This window comes from Schistocerca nitens, chromosome 5, assembly GCF_023898315.1.
Source record: "Schistocerca nitens isolate TAMUIC-IGC-003100 chromosome 5, iqSchNite1.1, whole genome shotgun sequence".
In the NCBI taxonomy this organism is placed as follows: Eukaryota; Metazoa; Arthropoda; class Insecta; order Orthoptera; family Acrididae; genus Schistocerca; species Schistocerca nitens.
Window position 1 is genome coordinate 253,090,470 of NC_064618.1, and position 23,984 is coordinate 253,114,453.

General features: G+C 42.0%; 1 protein-coding gene across 4 annotated transcripts in view; it reads left to right on the forward strand.

Moving 5' to 3' along the window:
* The first annotated feature begins 2,274 nt into the window (after positions 1–2,274).
* The window catches only part of LOC126260835 (homeobox protein ESX1-like), a 34,509-nt gene continuing 12,799 nt past the window's right edge, over positions 2,275–23,984 (forward strand). For 3 of the 4 annotated variants that reach the window (XM_049958229.1, XM_049958230.1, XM_049958231.1), the window contains exon 1: positions 2,278–2,344. In XM_049958229.1, coding sequence (XP_049814186.1) covers positions 2,330–2,344 — 15 coding nt within the window. In that variant the 5' untranslated portion in view covers positions 2,278–2,329. Of the gene's footprint in view, positions 2,345–22,815; positions 23,467–23,984 lie in introns of those variants that run through there. The other variant, XM_049958232.1, reaches the window with a different exon arrangement.

The window sequence follows — 23,984 nt, forward strand, 5'->3', positions numbered from 1 at the left end:
TTTAAATAGAGTGCAGAATACTCTTCAGATTTTGTTGAAAGTACTGAAGAAACATCTTTTCTCATAACCGATATGGTGCTGCTGTGCTTAAAAAAACACAATTTGGATGTTAATTTGTGTCTTCTCACGGTGCAGACAATGCCAATGTGAACTTTGGAAAAAATAAATAAATCCATATGTCATTTGCTGAGAAAAAAGATTTCGAACTTCCTGAAAGGTAATTGTTATAATCATGCCATGCATCACACAATTAAATCTGCAACTGACAGATTAGGTACTGATGTTGAAAACGTAGTGTTTAAGAGATATAATCACTTCTCACTCTCAGCCAAAAGAAGAGGAGGATTAATATATCATTTTAATGTGTGATGTGGAGTGGACTGAAAATTTGAGACATAGTCCCACAAGGTAGCTCTTCAGGAAGGGCTTGAGTTATAATATTTTGAAAAAGTTGCAGTGCTTTTTCGCTTAGCGAAAATATTTGCGTAGATCACTTACATGAGGAGTTCAGCAGTCATTGGGATTATCTTAGCAGCAGTATAAACAAAGATGGTGATTACGTTGCTAAGTGGCTTAAAAATCTTCCCTTTTCTTTCATACCTGAGCCAGGTATATCAAATATTTCCAGAGTCGTAGAATTTTTGCTCAGGAACCCTGGCCCCAATGCCTCTGTGGAGCGAATCTTTTCATTCGTGAAGAATAAGAGTTGTGGCACAAGAAACAAGCGCTCAACAGGTTTAGTGAAGGCAGAACTTCAGCTGACAGACAACTATGGAAGCATGTCCTTTTCAGAATTTTTGAAATTCGAAAAGAGTAACATTCAGCTATTAAAAAGCGCCAAAATTTCAGTGAAATACAATAAGAACCGATCTGAATCTGATTGACTAGTCCTTGAAAATGATAAATGAGTACTTTTTGTGTTTTTTAGATGCGCGGTTCTGCACTACTAATATTTCATGCACTCTATTAAATATATGGCAGGGCTATGTAAATTTTGTGTGATATAATATTGTATATTTGTGTATTTTAGTTCTAAAAATACTGTTATAAACAAGTAAAAAGTCATCATTCGGTTTTTTTAATTTTTCAAAATCTGGCAACCACATCGTATTTGCATAATAATAATCACTGGTCGAGGGAGCACCTTTGTTGGGTTAAAATCACACCAGGTAGTTACTTATTATCTATGAAACATGCAATGCCTGTAACTAAGTAAATAACTTGATTTATGCAAGAATTTGTTTATTATTCGTAATGGACTATTTTATGCGTAATATTTCGAACTACGTCTTGTAACAGTTATTGCGGTTATGTTCATTACATAAGGTTCTCGTGTCAAGAAATAAATCTCAAGACTTATCATGAAACTCGAATAAAAATAGGCAACGTAAATCTCTTACGTTGATCAGCTGATTGCATAAAGCATTTCAAGTGAAATATGGCGTTTTGGTAAATGTTTATCTAATGCATTATTTTTGTAAGGATTGATACTCGCAGCAAGAGCTCATATGTCCTGTAATTGCGCTACACATGTGCCCCCCCTCCTATCCATATACATTCTGCTTATTTGCGCTACACATGTGCCCCCCCCCCCTCCTATCCATATACATTCTGCTTATTACCATTGTTACAGCTTTGCTCTGCACTTGATTCTAACCTAATGGTAGAAAGTGACGCACAAATAAATTAAACTGTCGCAACTGAAGCTCACGTTCTTCTACTTATGCAAATATTTTCTCACTGGAGAGTCCATACTCTATTCTGTCTCAAAATTAGTGCATAACAAACAGAAATAGCGTATATTTCCTCATCAATTAATCTTATACTGGAAAGAATCTCAAAAGTATTCGGTTCGATATCGTAGCGATAAGGGGTGAACATATTCTTTAGCTCGTTACTCCTTCTGACATTTTATTCCACTCCATAAAACCATAAGTTCTTAGAAAGAGAGAAGGGGATTCATTTTGGAACTTGGCATATAATGCGCACATCTAGTTTATTTGCTTCGCATCTGCTGTGTTTTTATTCACTAATTTATATTACAATATACTTGATGCACACTCTGAAATTATTCAAAATAGGTAGAAACATTCCAGCAAATTCCAGCAACAAGACTTTACATACGTGCGTCTCTTCACCTTTGTTAATCCTTTATGGGTCAGAAAGATCAGCAGTGGGACAACTTTCTCCCCTGAGGCCTACGACGATGATTCGCGAAACTCATTGTTTGCGCAGCTAACACAAGCTAAGAACGGTTCAAGGTAAGGGCCCAGCGGTTAAAAGCGAAAGAACGCCTCACTGCGGTTCTCAGTCCAGCTCACGCAGCCACATGGCCAAGCTACTGGTGAGCGTCCATTTTGTTACCTATTTCATGTTATGCTGCTTCTTTCCCGAGTGTGTTTTTCTAATTTAGTCGAAAATTTGAGGATTCGGTTTATATGAACGTTTTTTAATTTAACTTTTCCTTGCAGTTTTTTGAAATAGCATAGGGAACACGAACTTCTTTCCTTTAAATTCGTGTGTCTACCCGCCACCCGAACCTTCCTTCCCCCCCTCCCCCTTCCACTCTCCTAAGGCGTGCACTAGTCGTCTCGCTCGACGACGTTTATTACAACTTTACGTCAACTAGTGTCACACAATTGACTTCAATTTACTTACTATTCGTCTATCTGTTTTGATATGAGTTGATAAACGAGTACGCCAGTAATCAGGATCTAATATTAATTTAATGGAAGATAACAGCCTTGTTTGTGTTCATAGAAGGCCTCTGCTCTTGGCCACTTTTTTTATTTGGCTTTAAGGCAACATCTGCTATTTAGACAGTAATAATTGTAGCCGCACAGGTTTAACATAATTTTTGAATTTAAATAGATTGATAGAACAAGCTTAGCATTATCAATAGTACAATATACTAGGGAGATAAATTATACGGTCGTCCGAGGTGGCCGAACGGTTCTAGGCACAACAGTGAGGAACCACGCGACCACTACGGTCGCAGGTTAGAATACTGCCTCGGACATGGATGTGTGTGATGTCCTTAGGTTAGTTAGGTTTAAGTAGTTCTAAGTTCTAGGGGACTGATGACCTTAGAAATAAAGTCCCATAGTGCTCAGAGCCAATTGAACTATTAATTATACTCTGGATTACACTACGAATAAGTTTATTTTTAGAATGGTTTCACAAGGAGTATGTTACACAAGTTAGCATCAAATAGAAGTTTACAAGCTTACAGTAGTTCGAGTTGTCATGTATAAATAAAAGTTCTTAATGTTTTAAAATATATACAAAATATATAGGTGTTTCCGTAAGATTACTATCAAATCCTTAGGGTAAAGAGTCAACACTGATAGGTAGAAGAAAACCTCTTGCTTCCATTTTGATATGAGGAACATGGGCTTACGTGAACTTTGTGCATGCGGTACTACACGATTCAGCTCGGCTTCATCGGCATGATCCTGATTACAGCTTCCAGAGATTAGAATTTTTATTCGTTGTAAATGTGCTGGGTGACATGTGAGTCCCAGCTTCGTATGAATGATGGACGGTCACGTGATGCTTACTTAGCTTCACATAATCGAACTAAAGTCGCAGGAGACAGCAATTCATTTGTTTGGCTCACCCGATACTGTTACTGAAGTAATGAAATATTAGAACGGTAAGGGGAAAACAAAACGTCGATCAGTTTCATAAACAAAAAAAGATCCGTGGGATTTATAGTTCTCTTAAAGTTGAAATACCAAATTTCTCTGAAGCAATTTTTGTTGTATGTGATGGTAAACTTTATTAGTCTTCAAGAACCAAGTTTCCCAGGATCGCTAGTAACTCTTTTTATCACTCTTACCAGTTTCAATAGACCTACAATGCCATCATCGGATGTTGGCAGCGTGGATCTGTCGAAACCTGTAATAGTAATATTACGAGTTACTTGGTAAGACAGAGATTTAGGAACCAGGTTTTAATTTGTAAGACATTTCCAGGGGCAGATGTGGATTCTGACCACAATCTATTGGTTATGAACTGCAGATTGAAACTGAAGAAACTGCAAAAAGGTGGGAATTTAAGGAGATGGGACCTGGATAAACTGAAAGAACCAGAGGTTGTACAGAGTTTCAGGGAGAGCATAAGGGAACAATTGACAGGAATGTGGGAAAGAAATACAGTAGAAGAAGAATGGCTAGCTCTGAGGGATAAAGTAGTGAAGGCAGCAGAGGATCAAGTAGGTAAAAATACGAGGGCTAATAGAAATCCTTGGGTAACAGAAGAAATATTGAATCTAATTGATGAAAGGAGAAAATACAAAAATGCAGTAAATGATGCAGGCAAAAAGGAATACAAACGTCTCAAAAATGAGATCGACAGGAAGTGCAAAATGGCTAAGCAGGTATGGCTAGAGGACAAATGTAAGGATGTAGAGGGTTGTCTCACTAGGGGTAAGATAGATATTGCCTACAGGAAAATTAAAGAGACCTTTGGAGAGAAGAGAACCACTTGTATGAATATCAAGAGCTCAGATGGCAACCCAGTTCTAAGCAAAGAAGGGAAGGCAGAAAGGTGGAAGGAGTATATAGAGGGTTTATACAACGGCGATGTACTTGAGGACAATATTATGGAAATGGAAGAGGATGTAGACGAAGACGAAATGGGAGATAAGATACTGCGTGAAGAGTTTGACAGAGCACTGAAAGACCTGAGTCGAAACAAGGCCCCGGGAGTAGACAACATTCCATTAGAACTACTGATGGCCTTGGGAGAGCCAGTCATGACAAAACTCTACCATCTGATGAGCAAGATGTATGAGACAGGCGAAATACCCTCAGACTTCAAGAAGAATATAATAATTCCAATCCCAAAGAAAGCAAGTGTTGACACATGTGAAAATTACCGAACTATCAGTTTAATAAATCACAGCTGCAAAATACTAACGCGAATTCTTTACAGACGAATGGAAAAATTGGTAGAAACGGACCTCGGGGAAGATCAGTTTGGATTCCGTAGAAATGTTGGAACACGTGAGGCAATACTAATCTTACGACTTATCTTAGAAGAAAGATTAAGAAAAGGCAAACCTACGTTTCTAGCATTTGTAGACTTAGAGAAAGCTTTTGACAATGTTAACTGGAATACTCTCTTTCAAATCTGAAGGTGGCAGGGGTAAAATACAGGGAGCGAAAGGCTATTTATAATTTGTACAGAAACCAGATGGCAGTTATAAGAGTCGAGGGGCATGAAAGGGAAGCAGTGGTTGGGAAAGGAGTGAGACAGGTTTGTAGCCTCTCCCCGATGTTATTCAATCTGTATATTGAACAAGCAGTAAAGGAAACAAAAGAAAAATTCGGAGTAGGTATTAAAATTCATGGAGAAGAAGTAAAAACTTTGAGGTTTGCCGATGACATTGTAATTCTGTCAGAGACAGCAAAGGACTCGGAAGAGCAGTTGAACGGAATGGACAAAGTCTTGAAAGAAGGATATAAGATGAACATCAACAAAAGCAAAACGAGGATAATGGAATGTAGTCAAATTAAATCGGGTGATGCTGAGGGAATTAGATTAGGAAATGAGACACTTAAAGTAGTAAAGGAGTTTTGCTATTTAGGGAGTAAAATAACTGATGATGGTCGAAGTAGAGAGGATATAAAATGTAGACTGGCAATGGCAAGGAAATCGTTTCTGAAGAAGAGAAATTTGTTAACATCGGGTATAGATTTAAGTGTCAGGAAGTCGTTTCTGAAAGTATTTGTATGGAGTGTAGCCATGTATGGAAGTGAAACATGGACGATAAATAGTTTGGACAAGAAGAGAATAGAAGCTTTCGAAATGTGGTGCTACAGAAGAATGCTGAAGATAAGGTGGGTAGATCACGTAACTAATGAGGAGGTATTGAATAGGATTGGGGAGAAGAGAAGTTTGTGGCACAACTTGACTAGAAGAAGGGATCGGTTGGTAGGGCATGTTTTGAGGCATCAAGGGATCACAAATTTAGCATTGGAGGGCAGTGTGGAGGGTAAAAATCATAGAGGTAGACCAAGAGATTAATACACTAAGCAGATTCAGAAGGATGTAGGCTGCAGTAGGTACTGGGAGATGAAGAAGATTGCACAGGATAGAGTAGCATGGAGAGCTGCATCAAACCAGTCTCAGGACTGAAGACCACAACAACAACAACAACTTGGGATCTTGGCAGACTTGATTTTTTAGATCGCCACGAAGGACTGACGCAATGTCAAACACATTTTTCAGCTGCCACATGACTTATTAGTGATCATTCGAAGTTCAGCTAGTTTCGAAAATAAAGTATTTGTGACACATGTCTTTTTGTTGTTGAAGAAATACTGATCAAATGGTTCAAATAGCTCTGAGCACTATGGGACTTAACTGCTGAGGTCATCGGTCCCCTAGAACTTAGTACTACTTAAACCTAACTAACCTAAGGACATCACAAATATCCCTGCCCGAGGCAGGATTCTAACCTGCGACCGTAGCGATCGCGTGGTTCCAGACTGTAGCGCCTAGAACCGCTCGGCCACCCCGGCCGGCAAATACTGATCAGTCATGATATTTCGTAATACATTTATTGCTGATTAATTTAAAATATTTTATTGTAAAGTTCATTTACACTGAGAAAACAAGTGCTCCATACACATTTTACATTAGTTTACGATTCTTGATAAATTTAGTCTGAAGTCAGTTCAGAGTTACATGTACAGTGTTACAGCACTCAAAACACTGTAAATCACGAATAGGAATTACTGCAGTGAGGTATCCACCACTCTTTATTTATGCTCAGTGATCATAACACTCTGTACCTATGTAACCGAAAAAAGAGTTAGTATCCAAGTACTCAGACTTTAACACGACAAATCAAATTTTTAAGGCAAATAAAATTTCTGTAGTGTCATAACTGCGAGCAGATGCGAAACACATTACACTGTTTCTTCCGTACTGAGTGGTCATTGACTAAAAGTACTAAAAGAAATAGTAAATGCGTTACAAAAGACTCATCGTAGTGATTATAATAGTAATATAATTTCACTTGTTAGTTCCCCTAAGATATTTATAGTCTCTTCTGTGTCTCATTATGTGCCGATCCTAATTTTTCCGTTGCTTCCAACCTGATTTTTTTCTTGGATTTTCTTCTGTCTTTTCGGATACTTGCTAAAACTGTGTTGCCTTCAAATCTTTTACTTCCAGTAGTATGACTGCCTTTTTCCACTCTTCCTGTGTCACAGTAGCCTGTTTTTAATGACGACGCTCCGTATTCACGTCGACATCAGACGTGTCTTTGCTTAAGAACAGAGGCAAATAAAATACCTTACGAAATACATTTTACTACAGAAATACGTCGGAAGAGTGGCAAAAAAAAAAAAAAACGTAATAGCAGCACCTAACTCCACTTTAGTGCTTCAGTCTGATTATGAAACTTACGCCATTAGAGAAAGAGAGTAGAAAAAGATAATTAAGTAGATTTTTTGAGTTACGCTGTTAGAGAGGTTTGTGGCGAAATTATTAGCTGGAGACCAGAAAGGTGAAGAAGAAACGATAACTTATTTACAGTTTCATCTACAGTTCTATAAGTTATACGATCTTGTGTCATTGTGAAACCACTTCAATTGCGCGAGAAATCTTTGCAGGAATACGCTTCAAACAATATTGTCACTGGAACGTAAAAGTAACAAACTTTGATAGCAGTTATGCTTCATGTTTCAAATGGAACCGTTTTCCCTCTACGGACATTGTTAACATGAAACATGACACTACAGGAAATTGTCGTAACACTACTTTGCACTGAAAATAGTTAACAAGAACCGAAAACTGAATATTCAAAGTCGATCTAGAAAACATAAATGTTTAAACATGGATTCCTATTTGTATATTTTCTTGTCCAGTTTGTTTTTTTGCGAATGACGAATTCACACCTACATCACAAATTCTCACGTCCGAGTTACACTCCTTTGTACTCACAACCATGCAATGCCAGGAGCACCAGAACCCACGGGCGATAAAGAATATTATCGAGGTTGGCGAGCGACTCCACAAGCGACTGTCCCTAAGCAAAATCGCAGGGGTATTTGTAACAAAATGACTTTCAACGTTTCTGCCCGTCAACGAGAAGATCTGTTCCAGCCAGAATCTCAGAATACCTCGAGTTTTTCGGTTTTCTCTGACATTTCCCTGATTTATCAAATAAATTCTGTTTCTCTTGAATTTCCATTTTTTTAATTTTTGCAAACTGTCTTAGTAACAGCTCAGGTAAGCATTTTAGCTGCCGCGTAAGCGTTGTTCAACACTTGACGACGGGGATAGAACAACCATAGGACTCAGCTTGGATATAAGGAATCTTCCTTCCGTTGGTGCTTTTCAGAGTGAATTATATACAGCTTTTGGCAGAGCTAACACAGTCACGCAAATCTACACAGAGTGTAGATGTACAATCGGCGTAGGAGTCTAATCTAAATGAGTCTACAAACTACCATTGAGTGAACAAGAACCGCAACAGAATAAGTATTGTCACTTGCAAGTTTCTGCAGCAAGGAAAGTGCTTATACCTTTCCTCATTGCCAGATTTATGTTGCACTACTTAACAACTGGTCGAATTATCTCATACGACAAGTGAACAGAGTAGGTCAGAGATTGCGGTGCCATTTTCTTCATCCCATTAGAGCACGATGCGTCCAAACCCTGAGATTCAGCCTAAAAGATCGTAGTGTATCAACGGTCCTGTTGTCTTCTGGTATATTTCACATGTGCAGATGGAGGCAGTACGAATTTCAGCAGTCCAGGCTCTATGCAGGGTGGTCCATTGATCATGACCGGGCCAAATATCTCACGAAATAAGCGTCAAACGAAAAAACTACGAAGAACGAAACTTGTCTAGTTTGAAGGGGGAAACCAGATGTTGCTATGGTTGGCCCGCGAGATGGGGCTGCCATAGGTCAAACGGATATCAACTGCGTTTTTTTTTAAATAGGAACCCACATTTTTTATTAAATGTTCGTGTAGTACGTAAAAGAATATGAATGTTTTAGTTGGACCACTTTTTTCACTTTGTGATAGATGGCGCTGTAATAGTCACAAACACAATTTTAGACAAACGGTTGGTAACAGGAAGGTTTTTTAAATTACAATACAGAACGTAGGTACGTTTAAATATTTTATTTCGGTTGTTCCAATGTGATACATGTACCTTTGTGAACTTATCATTTCTGAGAACGCATGCTGTTACAGAGTGATTACCTGTAAATACCACATTAATGCAATAAATGTTCAAAATGATGTCTGTCAACCTCAATGCATTTGGCAATACGTGTAACGACATTCCTCTCAACAGCGAGTAGTTCGCCTTCCGTAATGTTCGTACATCTGTCAATGCGCTGACGCATGTTGTCAGGCGTTGTCGATGTATCACGATAGCAAATATCTTTCAACTTTCCCCACAGAAAGAAAACCGGAGACGTCAGATCCGGTGAACGTGCGGGCCATGGTACGGTGCTTCGACGACCAATCCACCCGTCATGAAATGTGCTATTCAGTACCGCTTCAACCGCACGTGAGCTATGTGCCTGACATCCATCATGTTGGAAGTACATCGCCATTCTGTCATGCAGTGAAACATCTTGTAGTAACATCGATAGACCATTACGTAGGAAATCAGCATTTAGATTGCCATCGTTAAAATGGGGGCCAATTATTCTTCCTCTCATAATGCCGCACCATACAATAACCCGCCAAGGTCGCTGACGTTCCACTTGTCGCAGCCATCGTGGATTTTCCGTTGCCCAGTAGTGCATATTATGCCGGTTTACGTTACCGCAGTTGGTGAATGACGCTTCGTCGCTAAATAGACCGCGTGTGCAAGAAATCTGTCATCGCCCCGTAATTTCTCTTGTGCCCAGTGGCAGAACTGTACACGACGTTCAAATTCGTCGCCATGCAATTCCTGGTGCATAGAAATATGGTACGTGTGCAATCGATGTTGGCCGGCTTGGGTGGCCGAGCGGTTCTAGGCGCTACAGTTTGGAACCGCGCGACCGCTCCGGTCGCAGGTTCGAATCCTGCCTCGGGCATGGATGTGTGTGATGCCTTAAGGTTAGTTAGGTTTAAGTAGTTCTAAGTTCTGGGGGACTGATGACCTGAGAAGTTAAGTCCCATAGAGCTCAGAGCCATTTGTACCATTTTTTGCAATCGATGTTGATGTAGCATTCTCAACACCGACGTTTTTGAGATTCCCGATTCTCGCGCAATTTGTCTCCTACTGATGTACGGATTAGCCGCGACAGCAGCTAAAACACCTACTTGGGCATCATCATTTGTTGCTGGTCGTGGTTGATGTTTCACATGTGGCTGAACACTTCCTGTTTCCTCAAATAACGTGACTACCCGGCAAACGGTCCGGACACTTGGATGATGTCGTCCAGGATACCGAGCAGCATACATAGCACACGCTCGTTGGGCATTTTGATCACAACAGCCATACATCAACACGATATCGACCTTTTCCGCAGTTGTTAAACGGTCCATTTTATCACGAAGCAAATACCGTCCTCACTGGCGGAATATTACGTGATACCACGTATTCATACCTTTGTGACTATCGCAGCGCCATCTATCACAAAGCGAACAAAGTGGTCCAACTAAAACATCCATATTTCTTTACGTACTACACGAATATGTAATAAAAATGGGGGGTTCCTATTTAAAAAAACGCAGTTGATATCCGTTTGACCTATGGCAGCGCCATCTAGGGGGCCAACCATAACGCCATCTGGTTTCCCCCTTCAAGCTAGACGAGTTTCGTTCTTTGTAGTTTTTTCGTTTGGTGCTTATTTCGTGAGATATTTGGCCCGGTCACTATCAATGGATCACCCTGTATAAGGTTGCAGTCCCCATAGTAGAGAACAGTCGCATTCGCTGCAGCAATTAACTGATGTCCTTGTTAACAGTACAAGGCACATAGTAGAGGTAAACATTTTTTATATGTACGTCCACTCCTGAGGCATGCGTCATTTTCACTTTTGTTTATACGGCAAACTGAGGTCAGTAGTTCAGTAGTTCTGAAGTTTATAACAGTCTTTCTGTTTATATACTTTTTAAACTTCATTTGTTTTCCAACGACTTTGTGTAAAAATAGACACTACTTGACAAAAAAAGCATCCTGAAGCAGAGGAGAGAAAGAAATGAAACTCCTCGGGTTGATAGAGCCTATCCTCTTATTTCGATGAGTCAGTTTACAAAGAAACAGGCAGTGTGAACCCGCTTATCAGTATAACGTTGCACATCGCTGGCTTGGATGCATGATCCGGCTGGTAAGGGCGTTATAAAGCCGTTGTGTTCTCTCCCGAGGCAAGCTTGTCCATTAGTGTTGGAAGTGGTTCTTGACATGCGGCATGACACGGTTCGCATGTAAACGTTTCCCACACGGTGCCGTGATTTCTGCGTCACTCAGATTCTGAAGGCCTAGTGACTCACCACCAGTTACGTGTCTGCGATTACACAATGAGTTCATACCTCCAGCCGCTCACGTTCTCGCAAAGTCAGCGTTGTCTAAAGACAAGTTCTCAGGTCTGCCATCCAGTCGGCCAGGCAGACGTAATTTGTCAAGTCTAATCATTACAACGAATACTCTGCACTGAGTCCAAGATTCTAGTCTCACATAAGGACGGTCAACTATGTCCAAGCACCCAACGGGCAAGCGATCTTGACGGGTTAAAAAGGAAACCTGAAGGGATATTTCTTGATTCCTCTGCAATACTCTCAGACCTATCACGCATTAAATACACTTTTCCCTCTCTGATCGCAAAAGCATGAATCAGGGCTACAACAGTCAGCATCATAATCAGCAACAGCTAGCAAAACGGCTACTTGATTATACGTGTATAGGACTAACATGACTGCGAAAAAATCGTAATCACACGGTATTAAGGTACCATGGATTCCAATATTAAAGTCAGTACGATTAAAGGCCACTATGACGTAATATGACGCGGTTGGTCGTAGTCCTCGAGCTTTAAGACCCTTCAAAATATCAGTTTCAGATTTTGGTTTGTACACTTAGTTTCTCATCCTTGAAGCTGTTATCGATTGAAGCATCTTGTTAGATTAACATTAGTAACAAAATTAACAGTAATAAATGTTTCCTTTTTACAGTAAAGTGTACACGAACATAATTGCAGACTAAACGAAGAACCATCCTTTTGAAAACGGCAACTTCCAATTAGCAGACAAATATTACGGATAACAAATTTATTTGCTCTTACATGTGCCAGTTACATACGATCCTCACCTCTTCACAAACGACTTTCTTATGCGAGTCGCGATAGCAGAAAGGTCAACATAAACAAAGCACCCTAGGATATACATCCCGTTTCCATCAAGTTCTATTCGTATTTTGGAACTACATTTCTTTATAGCCACTACATGGTTAGGTATTACGACACACAGATTAACGAGAAGAGAAATCTGAGTGTGTGAATGCATTCACAGGAACCAAAGATCCAAACTGTGATAAGCGACAGTCGTACATGTTCACAGAAATTAAACTCCTCTATGTGATGTACAAACCTTTTAAAGTACGAAGGCTAATTCGATTTGAAACTACATTGTGAAATTTGGAACCAAAATAAGGATGCGTTTTTATAGTTGCGTCTATAAACATAAACCTCGGTGACAACTCATGTCCGAACCTAACCTTGAATTGCTAATCTGATATTCCATCCACTTGAACCAACATACAACACATCAAAAAGAAATGCTTTTGCATAAAGAAAAAGCAATTCATCAGGCGTCCACCGATTTTGGTAACTGTTGAAAGTTTTATCTTTATGCAGTGAAGAGTGCAGCTGTGCCTCCAATGCGTTCCATTACATTGTGAGAAAGCCTCAATACGTGTTAATTCATTTGCTGCAAAAGCCCAGTAACAGATGACACGCAACGTTAGTCATCTTATAAATTTGAGGGAGGTTGCAAGTTAATGTCCCTAAAATCAAAACCAAGATGGAATTTTACGCAGTCTCTTTAGGACAGTGCGATATCATAATCTCAAGTATATAGGTTTTAGTACTTCAATCGATTTTAAACAGAGAGTTTTCTCGCCAAATAGATACGCAGCTTAGAAAAATGAAAGTCTTTGCCCGTTGCAGATATGTGCATTTGTATTAAGGAATTGGACGACTATATAAGTAATCCATGAAGTGTATGGTTCAGATGGCTCTAAGAACTATGGGACTTAACATCTGACGTCATCATTCCCCTAGGCTTAGAACTACTTAAACCTAACTAACCTAAGGACATCACACACGTCCATGCCCGTGGCAGGATTCGACCTGCGACCGTAGCAGCAGCGCGGTTCCAGACTGAACCACGAAGTGTAATGAACTTATATATAAGGAATGATACAATTTTTGCTGTCAGTACAAACGAAAATACTGCTGAAAAGTTTTATTTAGACATGTCGAAAGATCACTAATCCAGAACCAATATATAGTGATAGATATTATTTATGCTGTACTGCTCGCTGTGATGGATATTCTCAGTCGTTCCTGGAAGACACATACTTTCCCATGTACGAGTGTCGTTCAATAAACGATGCAACTAACTTCTTTCTGAATGCAGATTGGCTTTATTGACAGTACCAACACGCCACATTATGACCCACTCTTTTTGCTACAAATCGCTATTTTTAACATAATCTCTGTTCAATGCGAGGGACTTGCACCACATTACTGGGAGCGCATGTACCACTCTAATAGTCGACGTTGCAGCTAAGGTCGTGCTGCATCAATAAACTCCCCTTCACCAACCTACCTCTTCCCGTGGAATGCATCCTTCATTGGGCCAATGGAAATCGGAAGATACGAGATCCGGGCTGCAGGGTGAAAGAGGAGCAACAGTCCGATAAAGTTTTGTGAGCTCTTCTCAGGCTCGTAGACTTGAGGCCTTGCGTTACCATGGAGAAGGAGAAGTTCGTTTGCATTTCTGTGTTGACGAAAACGCTGAAGTCATATGTTCAGTTTCCTGAGAGTAACACAATACATTTTAGAGTTGAATGTTGCACCATGTGGGAGGACATCAAACAGAATAGTCCGTTCAGAGTCGAAGAAAACCGTTGCCAGGATTAACCGAGCGGTCTAAGGCTCTGCAGTCATGGACTGTGCGGTTGGTCCTGGCGGTGGTTCGAGTCCTCCCTCGGGCATGGGTGTGTGTGTGTTTGTCCTTAGGATAATTTAGGTTAAGTAGTGTGTAAGCTTAGGGACTGATGACCTCAGCAGTTTGGTCCCATAAGATTTCGTACACAACTGAACAATTTTTGAAAACCGTTGCCATGACTTTACCGGTTGAGGGTGCAGCTTTGAACCTTTTCTTCGGGGGAGAGGTAGCATGGCGCCACTTTATGGATTTCAATTTTGTTTCTGGTTCGAAGTGATGAACCCTCGTTTCAATGCTTGTGATGATGTTTAACAAAAAATTGTCACACTCAGCATCGTAATGCGCCAGCAACTCCGCTCAGATGGTCCTTCGTTGCTCTCTTTGGTCTTTTGTGTAAGGGATGATCCAGACAGTAGGGGATTTTACTTTATTATACGAACTTTCAAACGGTAACTTCATTTTTCCATTACGGCCGAGCCACGGCCGGCAGTGTTAGATGCCTGTAAATTCTTTTGTCCCACGATTTAGCAACAGGAAGTCAGCACCGAGGAAGGGCACCTTGGCCACACGCCTCCCCCACGTGCTGACGAGGTAACGCAGACCCAGGCGTCGCTTAGCAGGCGGCGCTCTGGAAAATTCCATGCCTCCCGCACGGTTTCTCGATCGCGACCAGTCAGGGCGGAGAAAGCCGCGTAGTGCGTCGAATGTACGCTGCCACCGGGCCCACTCTGGTATTCTTGCTCACCCACGAGTCCGATGCGCACCCTGTGGCATTGAACATCTCCTGCTTCTCCCGATGGTGCGGCGCTGTGGACTTAGTTTTGGCAGACAACAACTTTCGGTAGCTTCAGGAACTATGTTTTGCCAAACTCTAGTCTCTGGCTCACCCTCACCTCCCTTGGCCCATGTGACCCCTTTTTAACATGCTTCCGCCAATAAATGGCCTTTGTCTAAATTTTGTCCTATTCATTTCATAACGCCCACCGTCTGCCCATACGCCCATCCTGTACAGTTGTTAGGCAGTGAGGAACCCAGCGGACAAACGTCTTTGAGTGCGAAAACTGGTTGTCGAGTATGTCAACACTACCAACAGAGACGTCCAGTTGAACACTGAGGTGTCTGATGTGATCCGTCGATCACCTCGAACGATAGTGTCCACATTTACCAATACTGCAGGAGTCAGCTGCAAGCGGCCGGGCAGCACATTCGAGATAGGATAGATTTGCGCAACCTTGTTGTGATGATGACAGACGCCTGGCCCCAGGTCTCCGCAGACATTCTGCAAGCGCCAAAACATCTGCGATTCTCTGGTTTTCTACCAAAAGAAACCCAATGATAGCTGTCTGCTTGGAACACACCTCCGTTACAGACAACAGTCTGAAGGCTATGTATAGCTCCGCCACGTATCGAAACTTTACGAAACTGTAGGTACTGAAGTGGGAATTTTCCACTATGTCCCACAACAACTTCCTCATTTTTTCAACCGCACATTTACCAATACTGCAGGAGTCAGCTGCAAGCGGCCGGGCAGCACATTCGAGATAGGATAGATTTGCGCAACCTTGTTGTGATGATGACAGACGCCTGGCCCCAGGTCTCCGCAGACATTCTGCAAGCGCCAAAACATCTGCGATTCTCTGGTTTTCTACCAAAAGAAACCCAATGATAGCTGTCTGCTTGGAACACACCTCCGTTACAGACAACAGTCTGAAGGCTATGTATAGCTCCGCCACGTATCGAAACTTTACGAAACTGTAGGTACTGAAGTGGGAATTTTCCACTATGTCCCACAACAACTTCCTCATTTTTTCAACCGCACATTTACCAATACTGCAGGAGTCAGCTGCAAGCGGCCGGGCAGCACATTTGAGATAGGATAGATTTGCGCAACCTTGTTGTGATGATGACAGACGCCTGGCCCCAGGTCTCCGCAGACATTCTGCAAGCGCCAAAACATCTGCGATTCTCTGGTTTTCCACCAAAAGAAACCCAATGATAGCTGTCTGCTTGGAACACACCTCCGTTACAGACAACAGTCTGAAGGCTATGTATAGCTCCGCCACGTATCGAAACTTTACGAAACTGTAGGTACTGAAGTGGGAATTTTCCACTATGTCCCACAACAACTTCCTCATTTTTTCAACCGGTACCGGCCGACAAGAACGTGACGTTGCCTTTCATTACTTATTGAAAACCCCCGTACTTTTTAAGCATTCTACACAACTGGCCATTAAAATTGCTACACCACAAAGATGAACGTGCTACAGACAGGAAATTTAACCGACAGATGCTGTGATATGCAAATGATAAGCTTTTCAGAGCATTCACACAAGGTTGGCGCTAGTGGCGTCACCTACAACGTGCTAACATGAGGAAAGCTTCCAACCGATTTTTCATACACAAACAGCAGTTCACAGGTGTTGCCTGTTGAAACGTTGTTGTGATGCCTCGTGTAAGGAGGAGAAACGCGTACCATCACGTATCCGACTTTGATAAAGGTCGGATTGTAGCCTAACACGATTGCGGTTTATCGTATCGCGACATTGCTGCTCGTGTTGGTCGAGATCCAATGACTGTTGGCAGAGTATGGAATCGGTGGGTTCAGGAGAGTAAGACGGAACGCCACGCTGGATCCCAACGGCCTCGTATCACTAGCAGCCGAGATAGCAGGCATCTTATCCGCATGGCTGTAACGGATCGTGCAGCCACGTCTCGATCCCTGAGTCAGCAGATGGGGACGTTTGCAAGACAACAACCATCTTCACTAACAATTCGACGACGTTTGCAGCACCATGGCTATCAGCTCGGAGACCATGGCTGTGGTTAACCTTTACGCTGCATCACAGACAGGAGCGCCTGCGATGGTGTACTCAACGACGAACCTACGTGCACGAACAGCAAAACGTCATTTTTTCGGACGAATCCAGGTTCTGTTTACAGCATCATGATGGTCGCATCCGTGTTTGGCAAAATCGCGGTGAACGCACATTGGAAGCGTGTATTCGTCATCGCTATAATGGCGTATCACCCGGCGTGATGGTATGGGGTACCATTGGTTACACGTCTCGGTCACCTCTTGTTCGCATTGACGGCACTTTCAACAGTGGACGTTACGTTTCAGATGTGTTACGACCCGTTGCTCTACCCTTCATTCGACCCCTGCGAAACCCTACATTTCATCAGGATAATGCACGACCGCATGATGCAGGTCCTGTACGGGCCTTCCTGGATACGAAAATGTTCGACTGCTGCCCTGGCCAGCACATTCGCCAGATCTCTCACCAATTGAAAACGTCTGGTCAATGGTGGCCGAGCAACTGGCTCCTCACAATACGCCAGTCACTACTCTCGATGAACTGTGGTATCGTGTTGAAGCTGCATGGGCAGCCTGTACACGCCATCCAAGCTCTGTTTGACTCAATGCCTAGGCGTATCAAGGCCGTTATTACGGCCAGAGGTGGTTGTTCTGGGTACTGATGTCTCAGGATCTATGTACCCAAATTGCGTGAAAATGTAATCACATGTCAGTTCAAATATAATATATTTGTCCAATGAATACCCGTTTATCATCTGCATTTCTTCTTGGTGTGGCAGTTTTAATGGCCAGTAGTGTACTATAACACCGCTGTCTCGTAGGCTGTATGTCAATGTTTCATTTCCCAGCGTTGTCGAACATAGAGGAATACATATTTCACAGCGAGCTGACATGATACTGATTGACAAATGAGATATTTCACAGTCATGTATCAAGCTGTCGGGCCACCATAGTGTCATAACTGCATTTGTCAATGTCTCCGACAGCGTTAAACTGGCTGAAGGCTGGCTCTGAGCACTATGGGACTCAACTGCTGTGGTCATAAGTCCCCTAGAACTTAGAACTACTTAAACCTAACTAACCTAAGGACAGCACACAACACCCAGCCATCACGAGGCAGAGAAAATCCCTGACCCCGCCGGGAATCGAACCCGGGAACCCGGGCGTGGGAAGCGAGAACGCTACCGCACGACCACGAGATGCGGGCCTGGCTGAAGATAGACTACGTCGATCCTTCTTGATACGCTGACTGAAAAACTGGAAATTTAAGGTGCCTCTTTCACAGATAACAAGTAATTTGAATCATTTTTCACTGTGCTTTCCAGTATAACGGAGGGGACGCGAAAGGCTCTATAGAGAAACATGACGTCATTTGTACCTCAAGGTTCAGTGTAGGAGTATTACTCATAATAATGGAATATGTTTATGTTTCCACTTTGTGCATGTAGATGAACGATCTTAAATTACACCTTAGCACTACGCTACACCAGGATATCGAACCACTCCCTTTGATTCGATTAACGAAGATGTTCAACTTGTGTATGAAGACCAACAAAACAATGCTGAAGATAAAGTCTGCTGACTCAAAGGCATACCCAAAGTCCCTCAATAAAACACCAATTAACAACTGATAGAATCATTTCCTTACGTTGTTCTAACTAGTGCAATAAGCCCTTCCAGTGGCTCGTTTCAAGATTTTCTTTTTTAGAGTGAACTGATGAGTAGGTGTAGCCGTCAATTTACGGTTACTGTAAGCATGTATATCTATTATTTTACTAAAAAGTAGAAGAAATATAGGGAGGGATGTGGAGCAAATTATACACTGAAGTGGGAAAGAAACTCGTATTGTCATGCGTATTCAAATATAGAGGTATGTAAACAGGCAGAATAAGGCACTGCGGTCGGCAACGCCTATGTAAGACAAGTGTCTGGCTCAGTTGTTATATAGGTTACTGCTGCTACAATGGCAGGTTAGCAAGATTTAAGTGACTTTCAACGTGGTATTACAGTCGGCGCACGAGCGATGGGACACAGAATTTACGAGGAAACGAGAAATAGAGATTTTCCGGTACGACCATATCACGAGTGTAGCGTGAATATGAGGAATCCGGTATATCATCAAACCACCGACATCGCTGCGGCCGGAAAAAGATCCTACAACAACGGAACAACTAAAGAGAATCGTTTAACATGACAGAAGAGCAACTCTTCCACAAATTTCTGCAGATTTCAATGCTGGGCCATCGACAGGTGTCAACGAAACATCACCGATATGGACTTTCGGAGCCGAAGGCCCACTCGTGTACCCTTGATGACTGCACGACACAAAGCTTTACACCTCGCCTGGGCCCGTCAACACCGACATTGGACTGTTGATGACTGGAAACATATTGCCTGGTCGGACGAGTCTCGCTTCAAATTGTACCGAGAGTATGGGAGTGTACTGGTATGGAGACCACCTCATGAATCCATGGACACTGCCCGCATCTCGTGGTCGTGCGGTAGCGTTCTCGCTTCCTACGCCCGGGTTCCCGGGTTCGATTCCCGGCGGGGTCAGGGATTTTCTCTGCCTCGTGATGGCTGGGTGTTGTGTGCTGTCCTTACGTTAGTTAGGTTTAAGTAGTTCTAAGTTCTAGGGGACTTATGGCCACAGCAGTTGAGTCCCATAGTGCTCAGAGCCATTTGAACCATTTGAATCCATGGACACAGCACTTCTGCAGGTGATTGTTCAAGCTGATGGAGGCTCTGTTATGGTGTGAGATGTGTGCAGTTGAAGTGATATGGGACCTCTCATACGTCTTTTTTTTTTTTTAATTCTCATTTTGTTCGCTTTTGTTCGTTGCATCTGCTCGTGGCGGACGTCGTAAGACACCCGTTTAAGTTCGTTGTTGATCGATTAGCTCAGTTTTTTTTTTTATTACAGAGGGCTGCTAACCCTCTGACCGAACACGCTGAGCTACCGAGCCGGCTAAACGTCTAGATACGACCCTGACAGGTGACACGTACGTAAGCATTCTGTCTAATCACCTGCATCCATTCATGTCCATGGTGCATTCCGGCGGACTTGGGAAATTCCAGCAGGACAATGCGACATCCCACACGTCCAGAATTGCTGCAGAGTGGCTCCAGAAACACTCTTCTGCGTTTAAACACTTCCTTTGGCCATCAAACTCCCCAGTGATTAACATTATTCAGTATAACTGTGATGCTTTGTAACGTGCTGTTCGGAAGAGATCTTCACCCCCTCGTACTGCCACGGATTTAAAGACAGCTCTGCAGGATTCATGGTGTCAGTTCCCTCCAGCACAACTTTAGACATTAGTCGGGTCCATGCCGCGTCGTGTTGCGGCACTTCTGCATGCTCTCTGGGGCTCTAACGATATTAGGCAGGTGCACCAGTTTCTTCGCTTCTTCAATGTATTTGTATGATGGCATTGCTGCAATGACAATGTTGTCGTAGATTGGCAAATTTCAGTTTCACGATTGGAACAACATTTCATTTTAAAGAGAAAACAGGCACTGTATTACTTTTGAATCTGAGGGTGTGATCTGATTTAGCAGTCTTTCAAGAATCTCTGCATTGTTTACACCTCACTTTGTTGCAGGATTTCGATATGTGTTCTGTATTTGCAGCAGGCAAAAATAAAGATCCTGTGCAGTTGTAGCTGTCGTCGTAAGCTTGATGTAGAGAAATTGCAGTTCAAGAATGTGCTGGATTTTGAAATACGCGGCACTGACGTGTTTATGGAATATATTCTTATGCACTACGTATTACTCCGTGGCACTTGTGTCACAGCTCCAGATCAGTAATTGGCTGATACGAAGCATTTCAAGGTTTATTCACATGAAAGCAAATGATCAAACCTAATATCGTGCTCACGCATTTTTTCACCAGTGACCCATCGGTTTGTTTCTATCACACGGAGGAAAACTGTGTTAGTTCATCGACGCATAGAAGCAGAGAGCACAGTTTACAGCTTATTCTTTTCTTTCTGCAGTTCAAACGATACAGTGCACAGATTGTTTATTTTTATTAGCGAGTAAGCCCATTATGACTACGCAAAGTACTTAGAGTTAGTCAATGCCTTCTTTGGTGACATATTTCTTTCGTTCTCTTCCTGTGTGCTCCCTTTCTCTCTTCAGACCTTACTTTGGATTTTCCTCTCGGTAACTTGTCACGTGTGAATTCTGGGCCTGAAGATTTCACCGTTTGGCCGTCTCCTGGAGTAATTCTTCGCAATTGTAGATCAGTTTTGATCTCGCCAACCCACTTCATCCCGTTGTGGCTTTGCTTCTACTGTAAAAACAAAATAGACCATTGCCGGCCGATGTGGCCGAGCGGTTCTAGGCGCTTCAGTCCGGAACCGCGCTGCTGCTACGGTCGCAGGTTCGAGTCCTTCCTTGGGCATGGATATGTGTGATGTCCTTAGGTTAGTTAGGTTTAAGTAGTTCTAAGTCTATGGTACGTCGACCTCAGATGTTAAGTCTCATAGTGCTTAGGGCCATTTGAACCATTTGAAAATAGGCCATTTGTAAGTTAGTCTGGGTTCATTTTTGTGATCTTAGCCTGCGTTTCAAATGTCTCTATGGATATTTGTGTATTTTTTTATTTTCTAACGGCTTCTCAGTGGGTATGTTTCGTCTATAAGTTTTGGACCTAGAATTTTTCTTACGATTTTTCGTTCTTTTTTCTCACTGTTTTCAATGTCTGTTTCCCTTTTTAGAGTAAGTGTTTCTAATCCATAGAGGCATTCTGAATTAATTTCTGTTTTGTAATGCGTTAATTTTGTGCCTGAAGATACAGCTCTTGTTGTAGATATTTTAGCTGAGTCGATATGCAGGTTTCATCTTTTGGCAGTTTACTATTGTTTCAGTTTCATTTTCTTAATGGCTGCACTGAGATATTTAAACTGTGGAAGCTTCATGACCTGCCTAAAGCATCATTCGACGGCAGCAAGGAGCCATTTGCTCTCCCTGCTATTCATGTCAACCTGCAATACGGGGAAGCGCTAATAATCCTTCCTCGCATGTCATAACGTGGCGAATTAATTATTCCCTTCTCCCCTTTCTCCTCTTTCCTTATCGATTCTCTCTCGAAGCAAAATTCTCTAATAGTAGCCGTAATCGAAAAAGGATTTGCTGTGTACCAATAACGCACGCTCTAACGCGCGCTAGCGACGTAACCCCAGAGGTTCACTAGTCATAAAAGAGTGCAGGTATTCCAGCCAAATTATGTAGAACATTTCAGTTATCAGGCTTTTTAAACATGGTTGGCTTGTGTGTGTCTGGCCTTTTACTGATTATTAAACAGCACAGCAGCTGAAATTTAATTAAAACTAACATAATAGTCTTCGCAATTTCCCATGTTACTACTGGAGCGTACTTAAATTTAGCTTGAAAGTTAACATGTCGGTCTACTACACTACGCTTTTTACTGGTTGTTAATGAAACATTCATTTATAGTGGAAGGAATATCCAGAAGTAAAGTGATCATACGATCTACTACCAGATTCGTTCAGTTAAGGTCGTTACCTTCATTGTATATAGAGAGACACAGAAATTTCTGTATGTTGCTAAAAACTTCATTTTTTGCTATATTTTCTCTTCAAATTTGAATCACGTCGATAGCTAAAATTTTGGCTCTGACTTTGGTATCATTGAAAGAATTTATTCGTAAATTCAGTTTTTTCCCCAATCTCTTCAAAAATTATGTTACTGAATCGATAGTCTCCAGATGGATATAGTATATCAAGACAGTAGAAAGGTAATACCTGCATTGTTTGTTTCTTAGTTTAGAACCTTCATACTAAATGGAAAATTAGTTTAATATAGCACCTACAGTATTTCATCTGTTGTTTCAGATGGTTATAGCGACGTTGGCATGGTTTGCCACCACCTCAAACGCACAGTTTGGAGGAGGTAAACGACCTCTAGACCCCGGATTTAGCAGGCCTGTCAAAGATCCAAACTATGACAGACCAGCCAGTGTAGGAGATCCAGGTTTCACCAGGCCTGTCAAGGACCCAGAATACAACAGACCAGCCAGTATTGGGGACCCAGGTTTCACCAGGCCTGTTAAAGATCCAAACTATGACAGACCAGCCAGTGTAGGAGATCCAGGCTTCACCAGGCCTATCAAGGACCCAGCCAGTATTGGGGACCCAGGTTTCACCAGGCCTGTCAAGGACCCAGCCAGCATTGGGGACCCAGGTTTCACCAGGCCTGTCAAGGATCCAGAATACAACAGACCAGCCAGTGTAGGGGACCCAGGCTTCACTAGGCCAATCAAGGACCCAGAATACAACAGACCAGCCAGTGTAGGAGACCCAGGCTTCACCAGACCTGGAAATGTAAACTCTGGACTCTTGCGACCAATTGGTCAATGATCTGGCAGGCAGCAGTTAGCTCATCATTGACTTTCTTCGCCTGCCTGCGACTAAACAATGCATATTATGTCAATTAACTGTAACTTTCATTATGTACAATAACATAATAAATACTTTGCAAAATCACTTAGTCTGAATGTTTGTTTCACAGTGGTTACTTTAATCAAACTAGAAGCTCAAAATGGTAAATTATACTCTAATCTCATAGCAGCCATACTGTATTTTATAATTAAATGAAACAATACTACAAAACCTGCTTATCAAATTATTATAGTTTCTCCCTTTTCCTTTCCTCACTCTATACACGCATTCTACTTTAGAGCTAATATAAACTATTTGAAAGGCATCCTGATGGAACGAATATGGAACCTCTCCAGAAAATACCAGTCACGCAATAGTAGTAATGAAAACACACTGCAACTCAGGACAGATCGATCCCATTATATGTTGTACCTCAGTGTAAACAGCTCTGAACATAGTTTGTTCATACATAATGTAAAATACTGTTTACTGTCAGGCTGGATAGCACTTTTACTTTTCTTCGTGGACAGTTTTAGTAAAGGATAGTAATCATCAGATATATGTTACATCAGTCACACTATAAGTCGTCAATTTTTCATGTTATATGCATTTAATCGCTGAAC